The sequence below is a fragment of the Sphaerodactylus townsendi genome, linkage group LG01 (assembly GCF_021028975.2).
Source record: "Sphaerodactylus townsendi isolate TG3544 linkage group LG01, MPM_Stown_v2.3, whole genome shotgun sequence".
NCBI lineage: Eukaryota > Metazoa > Chordata > Lepidosauria > Squamata > Sphaerodactylidae > Sphaerodactylus > Sphaerodactylus townsendi.
In genome coordinates, this window is record NC_059425.1 from 46,923,533 (window position 1) to 46,947,994 (window position 24,462).

The window sequence follows — 24,462 nt, forward strand, 5'->3', positions numbered from 1 at the left end:
CTCTCCCACTCCCCTACCTCCACACACACACACACCTATTCCCTGCTGAGAAGACAAGCTTGTTTTAAAGAGCCAGGCTTCCCTTTATTGCTTCCCCTATCAGATTACAGGCAGGCTGGGGGGAAGCTATTTTTAGAAGCCTGCTTTCTAAAAATAGTCCAGAGATGTTTAGAATTGCGTCACAAGAGGTAATTTTATCCCCCTCTTCGACTGATGGGGCCCTTTCTGCCCCCTCCTCCCTAGGAGGGGGTGAATACAAAAGGAAGACCAGAGAGAGGATGAGGGGGTCATCAGGTTCAGACTGATCCAGAGAAAGCCAAGAGGTAAGAGGTCTTTGGGAAGGAGGGGGCAGTCCAAATGCTTATTAATAGGATTACGGTTTTGTAAGCCTTCACATTGGTATTATGATTATGGTTTCCATCTCTAATTTCCAGTACCCAGATAGGTACCATATCTAGCTGTTTTGCAAGTATGGCCCTCTGTTTACTCCTCGAGTTAGCTAACTGGATTTATCTAGATTACTGTTGCTATGGGTGCTGCTTTTTCTTGGTGAATGCAAGTCTGTGGCTGTATAGCAATTCAGTCGCAGTAGTACCACCCAGTGGACAACTGGTGGAAGAATCCTGACAAAGGGGGTCTCCCAGTCGTTAAAGGGCAGGGTGTATTCATATAGAAAGGCTGGGTGGGGACTGGAGTTTTAATCTTGTCCATTGAATGCAGGCCAGATTCATGGAAGGGCCCAATACAGCTGGTTTCCTTGCCAGTCTGCAAAGAAGGTAGGATCATTGTGGAATTAATGCAGCTGTCTAGCCAATACTGTTGGATACTGTACCATGCTCAGTTTGTGCACTGGGGTTTCCAAAGACTTGGTTCTGCCTGGGAATCATGCCATTTGCCGTAGAAATCCTTCTTGTAATCTCAGGTATTTCAGGACTGGCCATGACCACTCACTGGTAGAAGGGAAAAATGCTGTGCATGCCCATGGCTATTTTTTCTAATCTCTTCTCAAATACAAGGACTGAGACTTGGTATGGCAAGAGATTCTGAAGTTGAGCTCTTGAACAAATCCACTTCTGCTCTTGAGCATCAGGATTGGGAATGTTCTGGGAACTGGTATACCAGCCTAGGAACTGGAAACCAGGGTTTAAGGGTTTAAGATATCCATTACCTACTACTGGAGTCCTTTACCAGTCAGTCAGGCTATCTCTAGACCCAATCTATCTCACAGGCTGTTGTAAGTGTCCAGGGGAGAGGATGATCCTGAGCTTCTCTAGAGAAAGGGTGGGATAAATAACAAGAAGTCTGGATTAGTTCAGAAGTGATAGAACAGTCCAGAAACTGCCATATAGAAGTATTCAAAAGATATTTCTCATAGTGGAGGGATGTCTTTTCATTACTGGAAGCCATTACTGGAAAATGGATTCAAGTGTGGTCCATTCTTCCTTCACAACCAGTATTTCTTGATATTCCTTACTGTTAAAGACCCCTTATATCTATATTTCTCAAAACCTATTTCTGTTGATGATGTTGCTTATTTCTGATTGCCTGCATCTAAACTACCTTTATCAAACATAATCAAGAAATCAAACATTATCAAGGCTGGAGATGGGAGATCATATTAATTTTACACTGAAGTTGGCATTTTAGAATTGTGATAATTTCTTTTTAATCCTGCACAGGGCAGGTCTCTTTTAAAACCCCTGATACTTAGCATTTCAGTTCTGCCTATTTTGCCTCTCTCTCCTTCTAGTATTTCCCTCCCTTTGCAGAATCATGACCATCTTATGCAAACGCTGCAGCAGGCCAGTCAAGACAGAAATGTGCAACTCTACATGCACGTCTGCCTCCAGGAGGGAGCCCAAGACCCCAAAACCTTTCAGGTCAGAAAGTAACCTGCTCTCTTTCCTAACAGTTCACATGAGACAAGCAAAGATGTGCTTCACATGGTCCTCAGCTGCCTCAGATTTACTTTCTGGGTGAAAAAAAATGCCTAGCTAGGATAAATGTTAGCTGAAACTTTAGCATCAGCTTATTGAACTGAAGTACAGCAATTCACAGGGCAATCCTATTGATTGTAATTGACTAAACGTTGTATGAGATTTGTACAGAACTACATTGCAAATCTTGGTTAATACTGCAGGAGAATGAGGTAGCAAAGCCCTTAGGTGGCAGAATGAATTGCTTCACTGGACTGCGAGTAGTGTATTCCATTTCTGGATTTGCCTTCATTGTAAAATCCCTTGCACTTAGAAAACTAGTTGAAGAAGAAGAAGAAGAGTTTGGATTTATATCCCCCCTTTCTCTCCTGTAGGAGACTCAAAGGGGCTTACAATCTCCTTGCCCTTCCTCCCTCACAACAAACACCCTGTGAGCTGGGTGGGGCTGAAGAGCTCTGAAAAGGAACTCTTCTCTGTTATCTTCCTTTTGCAGGGAGTTTTTAACACGCGGGAGCATTCTAAATGTGATGTTTGTTGATTTGTCCCAATGAAGTCTGTTGTACTGAGGTCCGTTCTATCATCTCAAGTCTCTTCCACTTCATTCACTTGCATGTTTACCCAGGGATGGTCTGATGATTTTGGAGCCATGGGCAAAAGTTCAGGTTGGTCCCACAGCATCATTGCCTTCTTCCTGCCAGCCCCCCCCCCCGCCCCCATCCTCAAACAGGGGTCAAACAAGTCATGGCCCTCACCCATGCATAGCCAGTGGGAACCACCACTGCTGGAAGCGAGTTGCCTGACCCCCAGGTGGGGCAGGTGCAAATAGCAATGGCAGAAGCCTGCTCTTCTTCTTTTCACCTCTCTAGCATAGTGCCCTGGACAGCTGCCTCCTGTGGCCCATTAGTTAAAACTGTCCCTGTATGTAACCAGGCCTTCAACCAAGGCTAAGACCAGCAGACCTACCTGTATCTTGCCCTTGCTGCACTTCGATATAAGATACAGAGTTGTTAACCACAAGCAGTCTTTTGAGGGACACTTCAAATGTGGCATAATTCCATCTTCTGCAAGAAAGAGCAGTAGACAATGTAGCCTGTGTATGGGCCCTATGTCAGGAGAAGTTCCATGGAGAAGGGCAAAAGGTTGACAGGGAGAAGACTTCAGAAGGCAGAAAATGTAATGATTAGAAAGACCAAAGGCAGAGTAGCTGGAAGAAAGAAGAAACACACTCTGACTGTGAGAATGACAGGGTGGCTGATAAACATTGGGAAACAGAGGACCTAACCCACATAATTTTAGGGCATGTGGCAGTCACTGGAAAAAGCAATTGAAAAAAACCCCCTACCCATTATAGTTTCTGGACCACAGCTAATCAGGATCTCACCCCATCCCACTCTTCTTTCTGCCTACAGTGCGTGAGTGTGAATGGCAGGAGCTTCCATTCCTCTTTCCATTTTTAAATCTATCTTCAGCAGAGCCACATTAGTAGACAGGGCTGAGCAGGGATTTAAAATTATATCAGCTCTCCCCCATTGACCATTCTGTGTCTGGGACAGTGCTGGGATGTCTTTCATGGACAGATTTTAATGCCCGGCGAGTAAACACAATTAGTTCATCACAACACTTCAGAGTTAGCACAGCTGTTCTAGAACTACTGCAAAGCAATTGCTTCCTCTGCTGGGACAGAGATGTGTAGCATGTAGACACCGACAGCAGAACAAAGCGTGAACTGGGATGGCTTAGCCAATGGACAGCTGGGCCAGTCTCATCTGAAGAAGTGTCTCATCTGGCAGTGGCTAGTTTGGTACTGACCAATGAATCACCAAGACAACAAATGTTTGCATGGTCTGAGTTTGGGCCAGGGATGGATTATGAGAGGATGAGGCCTTAAGCTGTTATTTAAGAGTCCCCATTTGATAAAAATAATACTTGATTCTACCCACAGGAAGAACACTGAACACACAAATCTCTCTCAGCTGCCTGTACAGTTGGCAGCACGCTTGGTTAGAGCCTGAGGGGCGATTTAATTTGGTTTTTCTTATTTTGAGGCACCTTATCCTGTGAGGCCTTAAGCTGCAGCTTTTCTAGGTTATCCCTAAATCCAGCTGTGCTGAAGAGGTGAACCTATCTATCTCCAGGAAAACAGAGGTAGTTGCACATTAAAGAAACCTTTCAGGTAGAAAGCTGTAACATTTCCTTCTTTTAAGGTTTTTCAGAACAATAGCGACAAGCATCCGTGGGAGATGGTGCTATGGCTGCTTAAGTATGTCAAGGAATATTCCTAAAAAGGCATTAATAAATAACTATAACCAGAAAGTGGGCTGCATCACACAGATGGCAAAACTAATGGGTGAAAGAAGGGTTTATTTATTTCACATTTCAAATAAATGTTCTTTCTCAAGGGAATATATTCAACAATATGAATTTTAAAACAGCAGAAGCATTGCATTCTGGTTGATTTAAAACTCCTCTAGCTTGCTCCAAAGTAAATGAACAATGTCAAGTATTGTACAATGATACATTCATTTTATTTACAAGTACATTGACTTTCATTATTAACTTTCATAATGCTTGCTGCACTGGTGTTTCGGGGGGGCAGGGGGGTCTTGAGCCCCAGACAACACTTCTTGAGGGAGCATTTATGCCCCCCCCCAATAACTGCATCCCAGTCTGGAACTCCCCCTGGAGTTCAGGACTAGAATGCTGTTTAAGGCCAGCAAGCACGGGTCACCCCACCTGCAATCTCCATATGGAGACTGTAAACAAGGCCAGCCAAGTTTGCCCCACCCCCACATCTCCATGTGGAGATCAGGCGTGGGGCCATTCTCACGCCCAACCTGCACGTAGAGAGGGGGGTGGGCTGAGCCCGGCTGGCCCCATTCACAATTAGGAGGGGTGAGCTGGGCTCACCAGCCTTAAGCTGTGACTTGTTCCCAATGGGGAAGGGGTGCAGCTGTGTGCCTGGGTGCCATTTTAAGTAGACACATCCCTGGGTTGCTGTGCACAGAAGAGTCACATGTTCTATCCCTTTCTCTGGGTCACCTCTAAAGTAACATCGACTTTACATCCTGTTGTCCATAGAATGTCATGTAAGAACCCATATAAGTTCCATATTTGAATTATAACTTCACCAGAGTTTCTAGTAGTGCAGTCCAAGCAGAGTTACCCCCTAAGTCCATTGAAATCTGTCCATTTAAATGGTGTAATGTTGTTTAGGATTACACGATAAAAAAACTCAACTGCAGAATTAGCATTTCATTTGCACACAGGTTTCATGAAAATTCCTACATTTCATTACAGTCCATTAGTCATCTCAAGCCCATGAAAGTTTATGCTTCAATAAATCCATTATTCTTTAAAGTGCCACAAGACTCCTGCTTGGTTTTACATGGAAGTGCTCTGTTTATGTGTGCCGTACTGCTACTACGCATGAGAGAAGATTGCTAGTGTAGGGCAATGTCATCCTCATCAGACCAGTGATCCAAGAAGCATTTCTTTTAAATCTTTGGTAATACCAACATAAGCTCCTCTGCCTTTCTTGGCTCTCTATCTTCAATTAAAGCCTAAGGTTGCAATTTCAAACTAATTGAATTCTGTAGGATTGACAGCTGAATAAACACGCTCAGCACTGTTCTGAAATTAATGCTCTGTGACTGGTGCACCCAAAATACCGTGTCTGATACATGTGGAGGGACAGCCCCCTAGTGATCATCATGGGGAATACCCTCAAGGGATGAAGTTAATTATTTGGCTAGGATTCTGCGCATCATCATCATTATAATTCTTGTTATGTAAATATGCCTAACGTATCCTTCATGCAAAGAATACACAGATCCCTGCCCACTACAATCTGACTGCACCATATTCACAGCCTGCTCCATAATCCAGTTAAGTGCTTGGATGAACTACAGTGGGGCAAACTTTGGTTTAAGTACTGTTGTTTGCCTGTATCCTTGTTGAGGTGTCTTAAAGTCACTGCTGAAACCATTAATTACTTATTTTAACCATGCTAGTTCCCAGATTCAAGAGATGAAAATGCTAAATCATGTCTCTCTCACACACACACACACATAAACACCCTGCTTGTATCCCCTTCCAGTCTTTAATGTCTCACCTGGCTGCATGGTAGTTGTCATGGGAACTATCACATACAAATCCACGGTATGTATTGAATTTTTGAGCCAAAGCATCCATTTTGGGTTGCAGTCGATCCTCTCAAATCTATCTGTTTTTGTATTTTGCTTATCTCTTGGTCCCTTTATTGTTGGTTGTGTTTTTAAAACTGATTTCCTATTTTTAAAGTTTTCCTAGAATTTCACTGCAAAGAAAAATAATTTTTGAGGGGGGAACTAATCCTTAAAATCAAAAGCTAAAAGAATTAATAATGTCAAAAAAGCTCCTTTGGACCTTGCTAAGATTGGCTCTTCAACGAATTTAGCTTCAGAGTTGCTACATGCAAAAGAAGGCATAGCTCGTAGCCGTATAGAAGAGGGAATCTGTGGCAGATTGTTGTTTTTCTCAGTCAAAATTTCTCAGACAATATTGCCTCTTTGACACAGCTGTTACAGGCACAGAAGCCTTGTTATCCCTTAGTTCTGGATATCTAGACCATGTTTATTTTGGCCTTGTTTTATACTGACTTCCTTCCCTGCACTTGTAAGTCTGCTAAAATTCTAGGCTGTTACCTTCAGTTTTTTTATGCAGGGGAGAAAATGAACTTGGTATAATTGGAACTAGACCCTGCTGTTATGGAAAAACATGGACCCCAGGTTATCTTAATTCCTGATTACTGAGGAAAAGTTACATAAAGCAGCAAAGGGCAGGCATACCTTTTTGTTCATTTGATGGGCTATTCTGTGTAGACCCAGGAACTCACTCCAGCTAGCCCCCAAGAACTTCACATCAAGCCCCAAACATAATCCAGCTTTCTCCCATCTCAGCTAAGGCATAGGGAAGCATAATCCCCTTGTGAATAGCAACTGAACAGCGTGAACAGCAACTGACATTCTGGCAGAGTTATCCCTTTAGGCACCTCAGCTATTCACTCCTACGTACAAGCCAAGGCAGAAGCAAACAGGAATCAGCCCCTGAGATACACAAGGAGAAAATTCTGCCATTCACCCTTGAACAGAGGAAGGAATTAAAGCGCCTTTTGTCTATATTGGCTAGTGTGGGAGCAAATAACTTGACAGGGCCAACACAACAGGCCCTTCAAGCCCTCCCTCAAATCAAAATGCCACCCTTATAAAAATAATTAACTGCCAACTGAAAATATAGTTCATCACTGCGTTGCCAGCAACAAAAGTAGCAACATACAAAATGGCCAAAGCAATCTTTCTGATTACGCCAATGATCTTTTGCACTGCATAAAACCTGCTGTCGAACAAGGCTGTAAAGAACAGGTGTCCATCCCGCTGTTGCTTTATGACAGATGTGCTGAGAAAAGGTTTAAATCTGGTCAAGGCTGTGACTAATTATTATAACTAACAATTTCTATGCCACTTTGATTGTGCAGAGTAGTTTATAGCCCTTATCATTCATATCTTTCAGCACATGAGGAGGATCATTAATATTTTCCATTTTATACATGAGGACATTGATTCTTTCTGGAAATGACTTGCCCAAGGCCATCCAAGTATGGTTAAGCTGAACTCCAGATACCCAATCTAAGGAATTACTCAAACATTAGAGCCTCCATTATACAGCCTTTGAACTGACATGACAGTTTTCTAAGCTAGAACTCTTCTCCTTGACATCTAGTTTTTTATGTAGATTGATTTTCTTGTATGAAGGAGCACTCAACCATTAAGTTCCACTCGCAAGACACACTGTACCCTAGCAGCCTGAACAGCCCTGAATAGTTCTTTCTTATCAGAGGGTGGAAGTTAAGCAGAGTCAACCACAATTAATACTTACATGGGAGACCACCAAGGAAGACTGGCGTTGCTATGCAGAGGAAGGCAATAGTAAGACACCTCTGCTTGTCTCTTGCCTTGAAAACCCCATGATCCTGGGGTTGCCATGAACTGGTCCCAACTTAATGGCACAAAAATTATTTAATAATAAGGTTATTATTGTTGTTGTTGTTGTAGATTTCACAGCTGCCAGATCTTTAGCTGGTTGTTGACCTTCATTACAATTTGAGCCTCACCCAGAGGCCTAGGAAGTTGTAATGTATCAGCATAGTATTCATGCGGATCCCAGCAGGGCTGCCTTCTGAATTTGACCGATGTTAATTTTGTCAATTCGAAGATGTTTCAAGTGCTGCCCTAGTGTTTTTGGGATGGCGCCTAGCATGCCGTTTACCACTGGGACGACCTCAGCTGGTTTGTGCCATAGACGCTGAAGCTCGATTTTCAAATCGTGGTATCTAGTGACCCCTTCTCCTTCTACTTCTAGTCATAAGTATCATGATCAGGTATAACTGTAAAAAGTGAGAAATGAACTGCTGGCCAGACTTTATCCAGAGATGAGTCTTTCAGGTGTGAATGTCTTGGGCTGTTCAGGCCTTAAAGATCAAGTGTAGTACTTTGAATTGGGCTGGGAATCAAATTAGTCACTGGAACAAAAGAGGCTGAATACATATATGCCTTCCAAAATGCAGGGTTAAATCCAGACTAAATCTGTCATTAAGAAAAAGAGAGGTGTAATTTCTGCCAGTCCCCCTTCATGATGATGAAGACCCTTACTTTGCCTCTCATGCCATTTTGGGGAGATAAATGGGTTGCGGTGGTGGTGGGGAGAATCAGGAATGTTCTGTCCAATGACAGAAGTTTCATCAGTAAGCAGTGGCGTAGGAGGTTAAGAGCTCGTGTATCTAACCTGGAGGAACTGGGTTTGATTCCCACCTCTGCCACCTGAGCTGTGGAGGCTTATCTGGTGAATTCCGATTAGCTTGTACACTCCCACACACGCCAGCTTGATAACCTTGGGCTAGTCACAGCTTCTCGGAGCTCTCTCAGCCCCACCCACCTCACAGGGTGTTTGTTGTGAGGGGGGAAGGGCAAGGAGATTGTAAGCCCCTTAGAGTCTCCTACAGGAGAGAAAGGGGGGATATAAATCCAAACTCTTCTTCTTCTTCTAGCAGAAAATGTAGTCTGGACCCAACATATAATATGGGGCAAAAAGCTGCATTCTGCACCAGTTGAAACTTCTGAGCAATCTTCAAGGGCAGCTCCATGTTCTTACATATCCGTGTGGTACAATCCACCCTAAAATAGGATTGGCAGGCTGAGCAGCTGACTCGCAACTCCAAATTCTCGGTCCATGCAGGTCAACTAAAGGTGCTTCGAAGGCTCGCCGGGATCAAATCAATGCTGAACTGCAGGATCTGCGTTCCCTGCTGCCCATCTCAGAGAAAGAGAAAGAACGGCTCTCATATCTTCACACCATGGCTCTAGTCTGCCTCTACCTGCGAAAAACTCAGCTCTTTCCTTCAGGTAAAAAAAAGTATTTTGCTGTAGCTGCTCCAGTTAACCTTCCAGTTGCACAATTTGAGGGCCTGTACATGCGCATGAGGGACTGATTCCCCAGCCTTTTCCTTGATGTTAAGCTTTCTACACAAAGGGAGATTGTAACCTGAGAATGCTTTTGAACCAGTGTACCTCCTCCTCCCCCCCCACCCCCCCGTGTTCATAGTGATAAAATCCTGAGTGGAGATTGTACCAGATGCTTCCTGCCATGTTGGAACTGGTTCTTAGTTCCAATGAAAGGGGGTATAGACAAGGCATAAAGAGCAACCATACTATGTGAGACAGCTGGCCCAGTCAATCTTAAGCACATTATCCTTCATGGTCTCTTTCCCCAAAGGTGTCTTTTACCTGAAGACATTTCCTTTTTTCCCTTTTCCCTTTAATCATTTCTCGCCTGAGGATCAGTTCTAGAGCTAACACCCCCTAAAGCAACAATGTCGTTGTCGTTGTTGTTCTTTTGGTTGCAGTGTTCTTATTATTACATTATAACAGGAATGAAGCAACGACCTTGATACAATTACGTGCCTAAAAGGGCATGTTCTGTTCTGAACAGCGCATCTCCTAAAATATGTTGTGTTCTTTTAATCTGTCATTTAGATGGAAGAAACTCATTTGGCAAAAAAAAAAAAAAAAACCACAGTAAAGACCTAAATCAACCTCACCACAACAGTCTCTGCAGAGAGAAGAATGTGCAGTAATAGCTTTGATTGCTGAAACTCAAAAAGGAGCAGGCTGGAAAGATGATCAGAGTTGGTGCAATCTGGGGTATTTGGTGAATTTGGATTTGGGGTCAGGATGGGCAACAAGACTATTTAGAGATGGCTGGGGTGGGGCTGTTTTCAGAACCCTGCAGTGTGATTTAGGTAAGAAAATAAGAAGAGAAAATGATAATGAAGAGAGAAATGCCTTCTGTTTTATTCCAGGAAACTTGGAGCCAGGGAATTTAGCTGCTGGTTGAAATCAGCACAACACCAATCCATATTTAAATACTTCCCCACTACACTAAAACAAACAATCAATTTGCAGAAAAATCTCCTAATTTATCTCTAACACAAGGTAGCATTAACTCCTACTCAAGCCAGCTCCCCTGTCTGTACTGACGCATTTCTTCCCCCACAATAAGTAGATGCAGCAAGTCTTTATGCTAGTGTTACTTATGATAAAGCTAGACAAAACATCAGATATCCACATTTGGCTTCTTGGGTTTTTACATTTCTGTAAATAACAATTGAGCTGAATTGGGACCGTGGCCCTGAGAGCTAACACGGTGTAGTGGTCACACTAGGACCAGGAAGGCCTGATTTCCAATCACTATGGAATTCATTACGAGATCTTGAGCCAGTTTGTTTACGTGCTGCAAATGCATGTATGTCTTGCATGAATGTGCTTACATGGTCACTTCTGTCTGTAAGACACAACCAACATGTATTCACTTTACAAATGAAACCAGGGACCAACACCTGGATAAGTGTGAGGTTTAAACCATCCCAGAAATGGCCTTGTTAGGACAATGAAAAGACAGAGTATCATAGGCTCCTCAATGGCATATGTGGGGCGTGGGAACAGAGGGGGCAGACACCCCAGGTTCTACTTTAAAGTGTCACGTGGGGGAGCCCCCTGAACAAGCAATTGTATTGCTCTGCAGAAACCTGAGTAGGGAGCAGGCAGGCTAAGAGGCACACCTCCAGCCCCATCGCTGAAATCTGCAGCACGATGCAGAAGCTCAGTTTGCTGCTGCACCCCACCTCCTCCTATCCTGTGCCCTACCCAGCAGCCTCCTCTCACCTGCCCTACTGGCCCACCTGTCATTAGCCCACCTGCCTCTTGCCCACCCCATTCACCTGCCCCGCTCACCCACCCACTTGCTCACCCGCCTGCCTCAATTTTGGGAGGGGGAGCATTTCCTGCAGGTATACCACTCCTTGTCAGCAAACTGAAGGAGCTGGGCAGTTTCTGTTTATACCAGTTTCCCCCCACCTTATATTCTCATCTCATTCTGTAATCCACTATTTAGATGGTCTTTAACCAGGACAGCTCCACACTTTATGCAGCACACTGTTTTATGTTGACATTTTCTGCAACAAGCGTGTAAAGTGCAGACAACATGCCCTTATTGACAGCATACCAATGTATACATACATGCACATAGGAGAACCCTGGTACAATCAGGATTCCCCAGTTCATACATACTTCATGTTTTGCTACAGGGGTAGATGGTATAATAGCCATGGACCTACATTAATAGTCACAGCTATGTCAAGCAACGTGTTGAATTTCATTGAATCACAGACTTAGAATGGGCCATAAACGCTGTCTTGCCCAACCTCGTGCTCAATGCAGGATCAGCCTAGAGTGTTCTTGACAAGTGTTCACCCAGCTTGTGCTTGAAGACTGCCAGAGACAAGGCACTCATCAGCTCCCTAGGCAGCTGATTCCACTGCTAAACTACTCTTACAGCAAAAAAAATAATAATGTTTTCCTAATGGGCAGCCAGTACTTTCCACCCATAATTTATATCCATTATTGCAAGTCCTAATCTCTGCTGCCAACAGGAACAGCTCCCTGCCCTCCTCTAAGTGACAACCTTTCAAACACTTAAAGAGAACAATCATGCCCACCCTCAACCTCCTCTTTTCCAGTCTTTCCTCATAGGCCCTGGTCTCTGGGCCGCTGATCATCCACATCACTCTCTTTTGCACCTGTTTCGTTCTGTTCATATTTTGAAGTGAGGATTCCAGAATTGCACACAGTACTCCATGTGTGGCCTGACTAATGTGGTGGTGTACCCGCAGTGCATCACTGACTGGGTGTTCTCATTTTGTTACATGCACAAGAGGCTATAAATGGAACCATTCTGCTATGTTCTTGTTTACTTAGGCTCACCTGCCTGGGTGGATGGAGCCCTTGCTGCTGCTGCAGTAGTAGACTCAGAGCTGCTGTTTTCCCTCCCGGGGTTTATCATGGCTCTCACTACAAATGGCAAATATGTTTACATCTCTGAGAATGTGTCTAACTTCCTCGGTTTCTCTGTGGTAAGCATAGGATGTTTACAGATGTTTACCAACTTTGCCCTGTTATCTACCTGTACTTCAAGCTTAGACACATCAGAAGTATGGTGAAGCTATGTTATAGCTCAAACCTTCTGTACAGCAGTGAGGGACCTTTACTGATTCTCTGCTCTTCTGCAGCTCAGTAATGGTTTCTACCTCAAAAAGGCATGCAATACGCTGCTTCTGAGAAAAGGTGGCATGAAAAATGCCATGATATATACATTTGAAACCGACTTACGGTGACCCCAGCAACGATCTTTCAAGGCAACTGAGAAGCATGGGTGGTTTGCCAGTGCCTCCTTCTGCAGAGACTTCCTTGGTGTTCTCTCATCCAAGTACTGCTCTTGCATAGCTTCTGAGATCTGACAAGATCAGCCTATCCCATGCCACCTTCCCTACCACTACAATATGCAAGGGATTGAAATGAGACAGACAGTGGAATTCCGAATCATCTTCAAGGTGTGGGTTTTGACCTTTAAGGCCTTACGCGGCCTGGGACCCTCGTACCTTAGAGACTGCATTACCCCATATGCCCTACTCGGCCTCTGCGTTCGGCAGAGGCCAATTTGCTGGTGGTCCCTGGCCCCTCAATGATGCGGCTGGCCTCCACACGGACCAGGGCCTTTACGGCTCTGGCGCCGGCCTGGTGGAACACTCTTCCTCCAGCTGTCCGGGCCCTGTGGGACCTTGGTGAATTCTGCAGGGCCTGCAAGACTGAGTTGTTCCGCCGGGCCTTTGGAGTGTCCACTTGCTGAGTAGGGCGCCCCCCTTTGCTCCCTTATTTTTACAACTCCTAGGGAGGAGTCCGGCCATTCCCTCTTTTTGGGGAGGTTTTTAATTAACTGGGTTATGGGACGCCTGTTATTATTGTTTTGACCACTGTTTTAATGGATTTTAATGGATTTTAGTAAATGTGGTCACTATTGTGATCCTTGTTATACTTTGTATATATATTGACACTGTTGTGCACTACCCAGAGCCCCTTGGGGATGGGGCGGTCTACAAATCTAAATAATAAATAAAATAAATAAAAAATAACTGTTAGTTTTTGTTAGAACCCTGACAGTTCAAGGTTTTCCCTTAAAACACTTCTCTAGCTCTCATGACAGAAACTTTAAAATACAATGTCAAAATGCCAAACAATTCACCATTAAGGAGAAAAAGCTACTAGAACAGCCTGAAGACCACACAATAACCCAATTCACCATTAAGAAAATGAAATGAAATGTTTCCTTGTGCTCTTTTCCTAGGTAGAACTCCTAGTCCATGGTGACTCCATCTTTGACCTTTTGAATGGCCTTGCAAGCAGGACCATGCAGGAGAAGCTGTCTTTTGCTCAGCAGCACCCAGGCACCGGTAAGGATATGAACATGGTTGCCAACACCTGGAAAAAAAATATCCAGTCCCTTTAATAAGATGCCATTTAGCCGGTCATGCTCTTTATCTCCATGCCATGAAAAGCTTCAGGCACCATTTCCACACATGACCCCACCAACTAAAGGGACAAGACTTTTTTATCCAGCCCAGCTCTCTACCAGAGTAGAAGTGGTGGGATACATCACTATTTCCAAGTTGGTGGTTTCTGCAGAGGGAAGATTCCAACTGCAGCCAGGGCAATGAAGACATTTCTTCAGCATTTTGCACAAAATGAAATTTTATGTACAAAAACGGTAAAAAAAATGAAACCTTTAAAGATATATTAAATAGCTTCTAGTGTTGTCTCTGTCCTAAGCACAGCCAAAATCCCTGGTCACAAAGAGTTAATCCTTTACCTCAAGCAGTTTCTTGTTTCCCTTTTTGAAAATAACATATACGGTACTAACAGGAGAAAAGTTTAAAGGAGGCTGTTCAGAACTCCCAATCTAGGTCAACAATCTGAATGCAACTTTTGTCTTGCGAAAAGGTTGTGTGTGGGGTTTTTTAAGGGGAGAAGTTGGATTAGTAAAGGGAACATGGGATTGAAGTCATGAAAGCAGAGTAAAGCCATTCTGATCTGCTTATGAACTTGTAACTAGAGGAAGAATTGTTTGAAAAAGATTCCAGTCAATCATGTACCAGTAGTTCAATTTTGACTAGGGAGGGGCCATGACTCAGTAGTAGAGCATCTGCTTGGCATGTAGAAGGTCCTGGGTTAAATCCCCAATATTTTCAGTTGAAAGTACCAGGCAACAGGTGATGTGAAAGATTCCCTGGAGAGCTGCTCCTTATATGAGTACACAATACTGTCCCTGATGGACCAGCGGTCTGAGTTAGCAAAAGGCAGCTTTATACAGCTGCCACAGGGTGGGGGAAGGGGTGCCACGACCCAGGCGCATGACTTTGGGGTCACATGGGGGAAGGAAAATTGGCCCCCCACAACCCTCCTTCTTCCACTGCCCCGCCAGGTCTGGCAGAAGCAGCCAGCTGAACTAAGGTAAGTGGGGGGCGGGGTGCCGTGGAGAGGACCCATGGGGGGTGGTACTGGGTGCCATTTTGCCCCAGGTGCCGTTTCCCCCCCTCCCCACGCCACTGGCTTCACATGCACATATGGACATGATGGTTATTCTCATCATTGGGGCTTTGTATTTATTCTTTCAATTAATTTTTGACAATTTACAGAAATCATTAGGCAACCTTTTCAGGATGTCACAAGAAACATCTGCTAATTGCTGCAAATCCTTGAGTTACTGTTGAAAAGGCACAGCTACAAGGGTAATATGAAATAGAAATACGTGGAGGTTTCCACAGGCTTGGTTTACATGTGATCAGTGGTGGCATCCAAAAATTTTAATAACAGGTTCCGATGGTGGTGGGATTCAAACAGTGGCACCTCCGCACACACGCACCTCCAGTCCCTATTGGGCAGGGAGGTTGCTTTAGTAACCCCTTCTCGGCACTCAGAAAAAATTAGTAACCACTTCTAGAGAAGTGGTGAGAACTGGTTGGATCCCACCTCTGCATGTGATAGAGAGCGAAGTTATCATTCAAATTTGGATTCATTTTTTTACCTGTCTTGGAGAAAGAGTCTACAAATTAAGAGTTGCAAATAAGGCATTGGGAATCCACTTCATCTTTTTCTGTAGGCATTTGGCAACTGTAGGGGAAGAGTTGTTCAAAAAAGAATTGGGTTAGCTGTCCATCAATTATGCAGTATCACTTTGATGCTTTAATTTGTGTTTATTTTCTCAATTTATGTTCTCAATTTTCTCAATTAATATACGATCATTTACAGTGCAAGCCCAAGAACACTTTCCTGAGAGTAAGCCCCACTGAATGGGTCTGTCTGGAATCCTGAGTTGATCTGCTCAGAATTGCTGGCTTACTCACTCATATGTGTATCGCTGACAATTGATATCATGGCGTTCATTCTTATTTATTGATCTTAGACTTTGTACAACTGTTCAGTGGCACAAATGGGTCTTATTTATTGTTTTAGGTGATATCACTTTTATATTTTGGTCTCTAGTACTTGGAAATGTTTCTGTGCCTGCTGAGGAATGGTCTGTTTCTTTTCTCTTTTATCACTGAAACTTTACAAAATATGCAAACTATTCAATATCAAGATTTATATCTATACTGGGAAAAACTATTTGAAAACTTTATCTGATTACCTGCCAAAGACTACATAAAGAGTTCATTACAAGAACAGGGTTTAAACTTGGGTCGCATATGGTTCAGAATGTATCCCTGTACTGAGCCCTAGAGCTTTGAGACAGTTACTTAAATTCAGGCTGATTATTATTCTGAAACACTAACCTTTGATTTCACTTAGGAATGTTTTATAATTTAGCTTTGTTGATGTCGAAGGCTTTCATGTTCAGAATCAACCGGCTGTTATGGGTTTTCTGATGTTCTGAAGATGCAAGCCGTCGATGTGCACAAAACATTAGGAGCAAAAACTACTAGACAGTGGTCACATTGCGTGGAAAACCCACAACAGCTAGTATAGCTTGGTTATTTATCTGTTAGTGTACTTTTGGAAACTGTATGACGTTCACATTGATGGTTTGGTTTTTATTTTATCTTAAAGCCTGTATGCTATATTACTTTGTATTGTATAAAAGCTGTATAGACACACCTGCTAATAAATTTAATGAAGTACCCCTGTATTGTTAAGGATATTGCATTGGAGAAGGTCCCAAATTGGACCCCATGAATTTCAATCTGGCTTTGAGCTACAAACATCCTTTTTTTTTCAATTGTTGCAGAAATTGAGGTCATCACTGAAATGCGCACCTCAAGATCTTTGCGGGCAAGATATGGAGGGAGATGTTTCGTGGCCTTGAGGGGCAGATTCCTCTCACTTGACTCACAATTGACCTCCTCTTCTCCAGTTTTGACTTTTGTTGCTTTCTGCACACCAGTTGCAAATCTGTCTGAAAGTGGAGATCATACTTTCCAGAAGTTGTCTTTTCAGAGCCTGCACACACTGGATATGAAGATTGCAGAGGTCACTGAAAGGTTAGAGACACTGAAAGGTTAGAGGATAACTATGGATATGGATGCCAACTGACCAAACATAAAAATCAGCATGGTACACGTATTTAATGGCATCATTAGGTATCGATACTATCAGCTGATAGTGCTCATCTCTATAAGATGAAACCACTTTTTTTATTGGCACATAGAGGCAATTTAGAGGCACATATGTTGCACTTCCCCAATGCATTACTGACTCAATCCGTTTATGCTTTTTCTTTTGTCAGTGTAATTTACCATCTTGGTTACCACAAAGAAGAATTGATTCACCAGTCCTGGTACAGCTTCCTGCATCCTGAAGATCTCACCAGTGCTGCAGAGTTACACAGGGACCTGGGTGAGAACTGTACCTTGAACAGAGAAGGGCAGAATATGCTCCATTAAATCCAAAAGTTCAGGGAAGATCGTACAATTATACTATGGCAGGAATATACACAGTGAGGATTTAAAGAGTCCACTTTCTTTGTTTCAGTCTAGCCACTCGCTCCCACAAAATAGTTGGTTTTGTGGCAGTATGGAATTTAAGTCAATAAAAACCCTATGTTTGCTATTATGCTGCTTACACAATTTCTAACTCCTCCTCAGCAGATTTATGCTCACCCAAGGAGACGTACGAATTCAATTGCTTTCCAGAATGCTCTGCAGAATCCAGTGCCCTCCAGTGACTTGTTGGATGCTCTGATAGACTGTGTTTCCAATGTCACTGACAAGATTACTCCCCAATGTCCTCTTCACCCCCACATCAACTTCGTCTCATGGTATACCATGGAGCTATGGATGAAGAAGCAGGAGCTTAGAGAGAGTTTGGCAATGCACTTGTGACATTGCTGCAAGATGTTTATGAGATCCTATGTGATGGCAGTGAAGGCTGCTAAGAAGTTTTATGCAGCTACTACTAGCTCATGGCCATCACAATTATTTAGGGTAATTTGATCTCTTACTACTCTCGCAGAGGGATCCTAAAGTGTTAATGATTCAGCAGTTATCTGTGACAATTTTGTGAGCTATTTTGAGGATAAAATCTCATCACTCCACCAAGATCTTCTCGCCAATAATGATACAATGCATCAACTGGAGACCCCATGGCTATTCTCTCCCCAGTGTTATTTAACAGTGTTATTTAACATCCCCTTTGGGGATGGGGCGGTATAAAAATCCAATAAATAAATAAATAAACAAACAAACAAACATCTATATATGGCCCCTTACTCAGCTAGTCTGAAGCTTTAAACTGGGCTGTGATCGGTATTCAGATGACACCCAGGTAAATCTGTTGGCGGATGGCCAGTCAGATACCATCCCAGATACACTGGCCAGGTATCTGGAGGCTGTGATGAAATGGTCAAAATAGAGCCAGCTGAAACTGAATCTATTAAAGATGGAGGTCCTATGGCAAGGCTGGGGCAATCCAGAATTGGGTCATCAGCTTCTGACGTTGAATGTGGTGACATTGACACCAGCATCAGCCATAAGGAGTCTGGGTATGATTCTGACTTCCTCCCTTTCTATTGAGACCCAGGTCACCAGTATAACCAGAATTACCTTTTCCCGCCTTTACCAGGCTAGGAAGCTGTTGCCCTATCTGTTACATAAAACTCAGCTCTTAAGCAAAGTATTGTCCTCAATCACCTTATAATAATTACCTTAGCTATCACCTGACTTTCCTTTTCCTCATATTCTTATTTATTGATAAGAATGTAAGGAGAGTCTTGCTGGATCAGACCAGTGGCCCAACTAGACCAGCATCCTGTCTCACAGTGGTCAACCAGTCACTCTGGAGGGCCAATAATGGACACAGTGGTAGACAACTTCCCCTGATGTTGCCTTCTGGCACTGGTTTTCAGAGGTTTACTACTTCTAAATGTGAGATTCCCTTCCTATAATTAATAGCCACTTTTAGACCTATGCTATCCTTTATGAATCTCACCCTCCACATCAATCTTATGCATCTAATAAAGACTGTAAGAGCTCTGCAGTGTTTCTGCATTCTGTTAACAGCATCCAATATACTGTTCGCACAGAATAAATGTGTACAATAGTAGTAGCTGTGGTAATCTGGAACAAGTATAGAATAACAGAGCTATCTTTGGGTCAAATTTCTGCTCTGCTGCAAACTCAGAGGATGATCTCAGACACCCAATATTGCTCAGCCTCATTTTATAAGGCTGAGGATTTATGAGAATAATACTGCTTGACCTGCCTTTCTGAAGTATTATGAAGTACACCAAGATAATGTACAGTATGTAAATGCTTTGAATACTTAGGGAAAGCTTTGTATAAACACTACTATTAATAAAGATGCATTAAAATCAAAGCCTAAGCATATTTTGAAAACATTATAAAGACTGATTGTTTGAACTGACCTTTAGTACATCAGGCTCAAGTGTGCACTGCTGGACCTTCTCTGAATACAGAGCAGTAGAACTGATTTTTAGGCTTTTTGGGTCCTATTACTCCAGTTTTTAGGTGTTCTATTTGCCTGTATTCAGTTGAAATTCCTGTATTGGGTGATGCAGCTGCTGGACCATTTTTGCTTTCTGTGTCCCTGTTTTCAGATTTGAGTTTTGTGGTAACTAAAGAAAGGGCATTTTCTTTCTCCACCCCTTTGAGGTTTACCTGGACCCAGCTGCACTGTCTTTTAGGTGCCAGGTTAAAACACATCTGTTTACCCAGGGTTTTACTTAGGGGTTTTTATCTTATCAAGTTTTTAATTGTCTGCTCTGTTTTATGGATATGTTGCTTATGTCTAATGGCTTGTGTTTTAATGACTTAATACTGTGTTTTTTAAAAAAATGTAAGCCACGTCAATCAGGTGGAACACAAGTATTCTAGCTAAATAAATAAAACTATCATTTTTGTAATTTCAGTGCATGATGCTGAGGAATGCAGTCAGGATGTTATAGTTCGTATGCTCTGCAAGGACCTGAGATGGGCTTGGGTGCAAGTCATTGCATCGAGGGAGAATGGACAGGCAGGAGAACTAGTCATTTGCACCAACCATATCCTCAGGTAGCACCTCTAGTCTTGGCATTTCATGTGCAGGTTATGCTTGGGACCTCAATGAGTAATATTCAGTCTGCCTGATGAGGAAAAGAAGAAAGAGGTTCAGAAGGCCATAGGTCAAATATTTTCTCCATCTGTAGTAATGAGCAAGACTCTAGGTGTGCTGCAAGCTGGCATGGAAGGGGAACATGAAAATAAGCAGGGGAAGCAAAATAAGTCATGACTAAATTTGGGGATTTGTTGTTATTGCTATGTTTGATATCACAGCTGCCATTTCTTTAGCTAGTTGTTGGCCTTTCATTACAATTCGAGCCTCATCCAGAGGCCTAGGAAGTTGTAATGTATCGGCATGTTACTCATGCGGATCTCAGCAGGGCTGCCTTCTGAATCTGACAAATGTTAATTTTGTCAATTTGAAGATGTTCCAAGTGCTGCCCTAGTGTTTTTGGGATGATGATGATGACGACGACGACGACGACGATGATGATGATGCTTGGTATCACAGCTGCCAGTTCTTTAGCTGGTTGTTGGCCCTATTTATTATTATTGTAGATTTCATTATTATTATTATTATTATTATTAGTAGTAGTAGTAGTAGCAGCAGCAGCAGCAGCAGCAGCAGCAGCAGCAGCAGCAGCAGTAGTAGTAGTAGTAATATTTAGATTTCATATCCCACCTTTCCCCATGTGGAAAACTATACATGTGATCTGGGTTGGGGACCTAGGAGAAAATGTTGAGTAGCAGATTCTTTTCATCCTCTTCTGTATAGAGTCAAACTCAAGAGACCATTTTTACCAGTGGCAATATTGCCAATGTTAACAAAACAACTGGGGAGGTGGGTCAGAGGCTGGAGGAGGATTCACTTACTGGATCATGCAAGAACTTGGGCATAGTGGGGCATGCACAGCACTTATGAATGTAGTTGTTGTGCAGCTGAGTGGTTGCTGATTAGATGGAACTTCTGGTGTTGGAAGCTTTTCTTATTTGGGTATGCTCTTGGGGACAAATTTCCCCTTTCCTATATATACCTCTGATCTCTAGACCTTCAAGCCACGGCAATATAATTTCTTCTGCATATTCCTTGAAGACTTGTTAAAAATGAAACAAATAACTTCCTTGGCCTGATCTGGATGTCCCAGGCTAGCCCAGTGGACCTTTAGCATAAAAATCACATTGCACAGATAAAACCATAACTCTCAGAATTCCTTTGGGAACCATATCAATTCAGTTTAAAAATAGTGAGTCCACCTTCACAAATTGTGCTTCAATTGTTGCTAAAGATGCTTTTCCTTGAATCAGACCTTTAGCCTATTAAGGGCAGCTATTTCTGTTCTGACTAGCAATGACTTGTCAGGGTTGCTTGCTTGTTCTTCATGTACTATGTCTTCATGTACTATGTTCTTCATGCACTATGTTCTTCATATGTCCATTTCTACAGTTTGAATGTAAACCCCACAGTGGCTAAAATGTACATTAGCTTGTTCAGCCTTCTGTCCTTTACTTGTGACACTCACAAGTAACTCACGCCCTCTAATAACATTTGTAGCATCCTTTGTAAAAATGACTTCCAATGCTTGTTCCAATCCACAGTGAGGAGGAAGCCCTGCATATCCAGAGCCAAAAGCCACAGCCTACAACTTTCCCCCCATCCACTCTGAGACAGTGTACCAAAGGAACAGAACAGCAGACACAGCCAAATGAAATTAATGTTTTCCCTCAAGAGCCAGTGATGCCCAGGGACAGGATACTCCAATATGATCGCTGCCAGATTCTTGATGCCTGTGCCAAGAAGATACTCCCAGTTCCCCTCCAGCCTTCGCTTCCTACCATTTTACCTATTCCTGATTCAGCCAACATGCAGCTCCCTCAAGAAAGTGGACTTTTCCCCTTCCCTGATGACTGGCACAAGAATCTCTCCTGCACAGACAGAGTCAAGAGACTGCCCCCCTCGAGCCCTTGCACTCTCTGCTCCCCTGAAAGTACACTTTTTCCTGCCAACAGCCTGTCTGCGGATTTTTCTTCATTACCCTCATCAACAGAAAGATTCCCAGCAACAGATACAGGTCCTGACCCATACAGATGGGCCATCAGTATGCTGGCTGATCAAATCCACTCCCTGGCTGAAACCTTCTCTCAGTACACAAAGCAGATACCCCAAGAGATTCCTACCACCATTTCCCTATGGCCTTCTCAGCCTCCTGAGAACTTTCAGACTAATGGAGCTCTAAATGTCATGGAAGAATTATCTGTGGATGAAGAAATCATCACAACAATCCTAAACAACCTCTTCGACAATAGCAACTTTAATCTGTCCTCTTCTGAGCTGGGATCAGCACACAATGTTCACAGATCAGACTCTGAGACCCAACTTTCTTTACTGCAGACATCCCTTACAGAAGCGTCTCCTTGCCTCAACCAGTGCCCTTTCCAACGACCCTTGTCTTTCTCTACATCAGCTGATTCCTGTGTGCCTGACTCCCAATGGGATGAAAGATTTCACATTACGTTTTACCAAGGTAAGCAGGATTTAAGCTAAGTTTCTGTGCAATAAAGAGGGATCCAAAATCTAGGCCAGTTCCTCAGAAGAACATAATAAGAACCCTGCTGGAGCCGATCAGTGGTCCATTGAGGCCAGCATAGCAGCCAGCACGCAGCAGCCTGGAGAGCCAAACAAAGAAGACACGGAGGCTGAGACTGTCCCCTAGTGCTGCCTCCCAACACTGGTATGCAGAGGTTTGTTGCCTCAGCAGGTGGAAGCTCCCTTCAAATTATCACTGAACTGGCATTCTCTTTACATAAATTGATTTACCACCAGTGGTTTTAAGTATGAAAACACTGACCTATTGGAGGAGTAGAACATGATGTGATCTGTGCCTCTAACACCAAGTTGGGCATTGGTGGTGACCCATGTCAGGAAACTTAGGTCTCTGCTGAATGCCTAAAGAATGGCTGGGGGTAGGGAGTTCAGGTGAGAAGTGGTGCATGAAGGAGGAATGCTGAATTACCCATTCTCATTGTTTCTCCTGTCCTCCACACCTTTCCCCTGCTGATTTCTAGATGTTTAGGTGGACACTCAGACTCTATAACTTGCACATCAGTCACCAAATGTCCAACTCCCTCCTCAAAAATAAATGGTATATGAGAGCCAGTTTCTTAACCTCTGCATTCTTACTGTAGCTTACAATCTTCACTGTAAATTGGGCAGATGCATGAATGGGACTGAATCAGAAAAAAAGATAGCGCATTTGTGTATTTATCATTCTGATCTCCCAACCTTTATACAGGGTGAACTCAGTGATTATGCATACGAAAAAGTCATTTAAAATATTTTATTTTCAGTGATGCGGTATGCAGCCCAATCGGTCAGAAGATGTCAGAAAGGAAAGCAAAGGAATGTTCTCATGGTCTCTAGAACCCATCAGGCTTATCAGCAAATGTACATTGCTACTGGCAGTATTCAGGGTCAAAGCAAACATTGTATGGAAGATCCATGACTCAGATCTCCATTAAAACCATTTTAAAGCAGTGGCTTTCAACCTGGGGTACACGTTCCCCCAGGAGTACATGCCAGTACGTTTGGGGGTATGCAAAAAAAATTACGCAATAGGTTTGCTAATATGGGGGTACAATTTGAGATAAATGGGTTGCCAAGAGGTATGTGAATGAAAAAAGCTTGGGAACCACTGTTTTAAATCATTCATAGAGGGCTCCAACTTGAAGCCAAGGATGATGATTGCACCATATGTCTAAACATTATCCAGATGTTCATGGACTACAATTCCCATCAGCCCCTGCCACCATGGCCAATTGTGGCTCTCCAGATGTTCATGAACTGTGGCTCATGAACATCTGGAGAGCCACAGGTTGTAGACCCCTGGGGGAATGTGAGTGATGTCAGGATCGTATGGGTGTGTTCATCAAATGAGGAGAAAGGAGTTGATGTGTGGCTTGAGACAGCTCATACCAAGACTGCTCACTCAGGGCTAATTTTTAAACAGGTGCTTAGCAAACTATGAAGGATTCCGTTACAACGAGGGGTGTTCTGACCATCTCTGGTATCTTCTTCCCTCCTGCAGGTGCCCATCCAGAGGAGGCCATGTTCTCCTGAACCTACCACGTGTCTGAAAAAGTTGCAGAGTCAGCTGTGTGTCTCCACTCACGTGGAAGTGGCTTCAGTGGCACGATCAAGTATTGGAAAATATCTGGCAGGGACTAGTTGCCAGTGAATTGGGGAACCTAGCAAAACACCATCAAGACGTTACCAACATACTCCATGTTGCTAGTATCTGTTTGAGACTTAACGTGCGGGGAGGACAGGCGACTGTGCCCCGAATGTGTCAATCATTGATGAGAAACCTGCAGGGGGCGCTGGCGAGGCGTTCCTACAGGGGGCGGGATATCCAAATTCTTGTAAATAAAAGCCTTAAAACTCTTTAGTCTTTCTTTGTGTAGTTAATTGGCGACGTAAAGAGTAGCGGGACGAAAAGGGGTGGGGTAGCAGCGGTGCCACTGGGGAAAAAATCTGGGCGCCCCTAAAGGCTAGCA

General features: G+C 43.3%; 1 protein-coding gene across 1 annotated transcript; it reads left to right on the plus strand.

Moving 5' to 3' along the window:
* The first annotated feature begins 210 nt into the window (after positions 1-210).
* Positions 211-24,330, plus strand: LOC125424932 (neuronal PAS domain-containing protein 4-like). The gene is made up of 10 exons (XM_048482371.1): positions 211-323; positions 1,770-1,880; positions 9,207-9,373; positions 12,284-12,438; positions 13,707-13,812; positions 16,644-16,896; positions 17,142-17,251; positions 19,782-19,923; positions 21,508-22,433; positions 23,994-24,330. The coding sequence occupies exons 2-10, from the start codon at positions 1,774-1,776 to the stop codon at positions 24,023-24,025; spliced, it is 1,998 nt and encodes a 665-aa protein (XP_048338328.1). The 5' UTR covers positions 211-323; positions 1,770-1,773; the 3' UTR covers positions 24,026-24,330.
* The last annotated feature ends 132 nt before the right edge of the window (positions 24,331-24,462 follow it).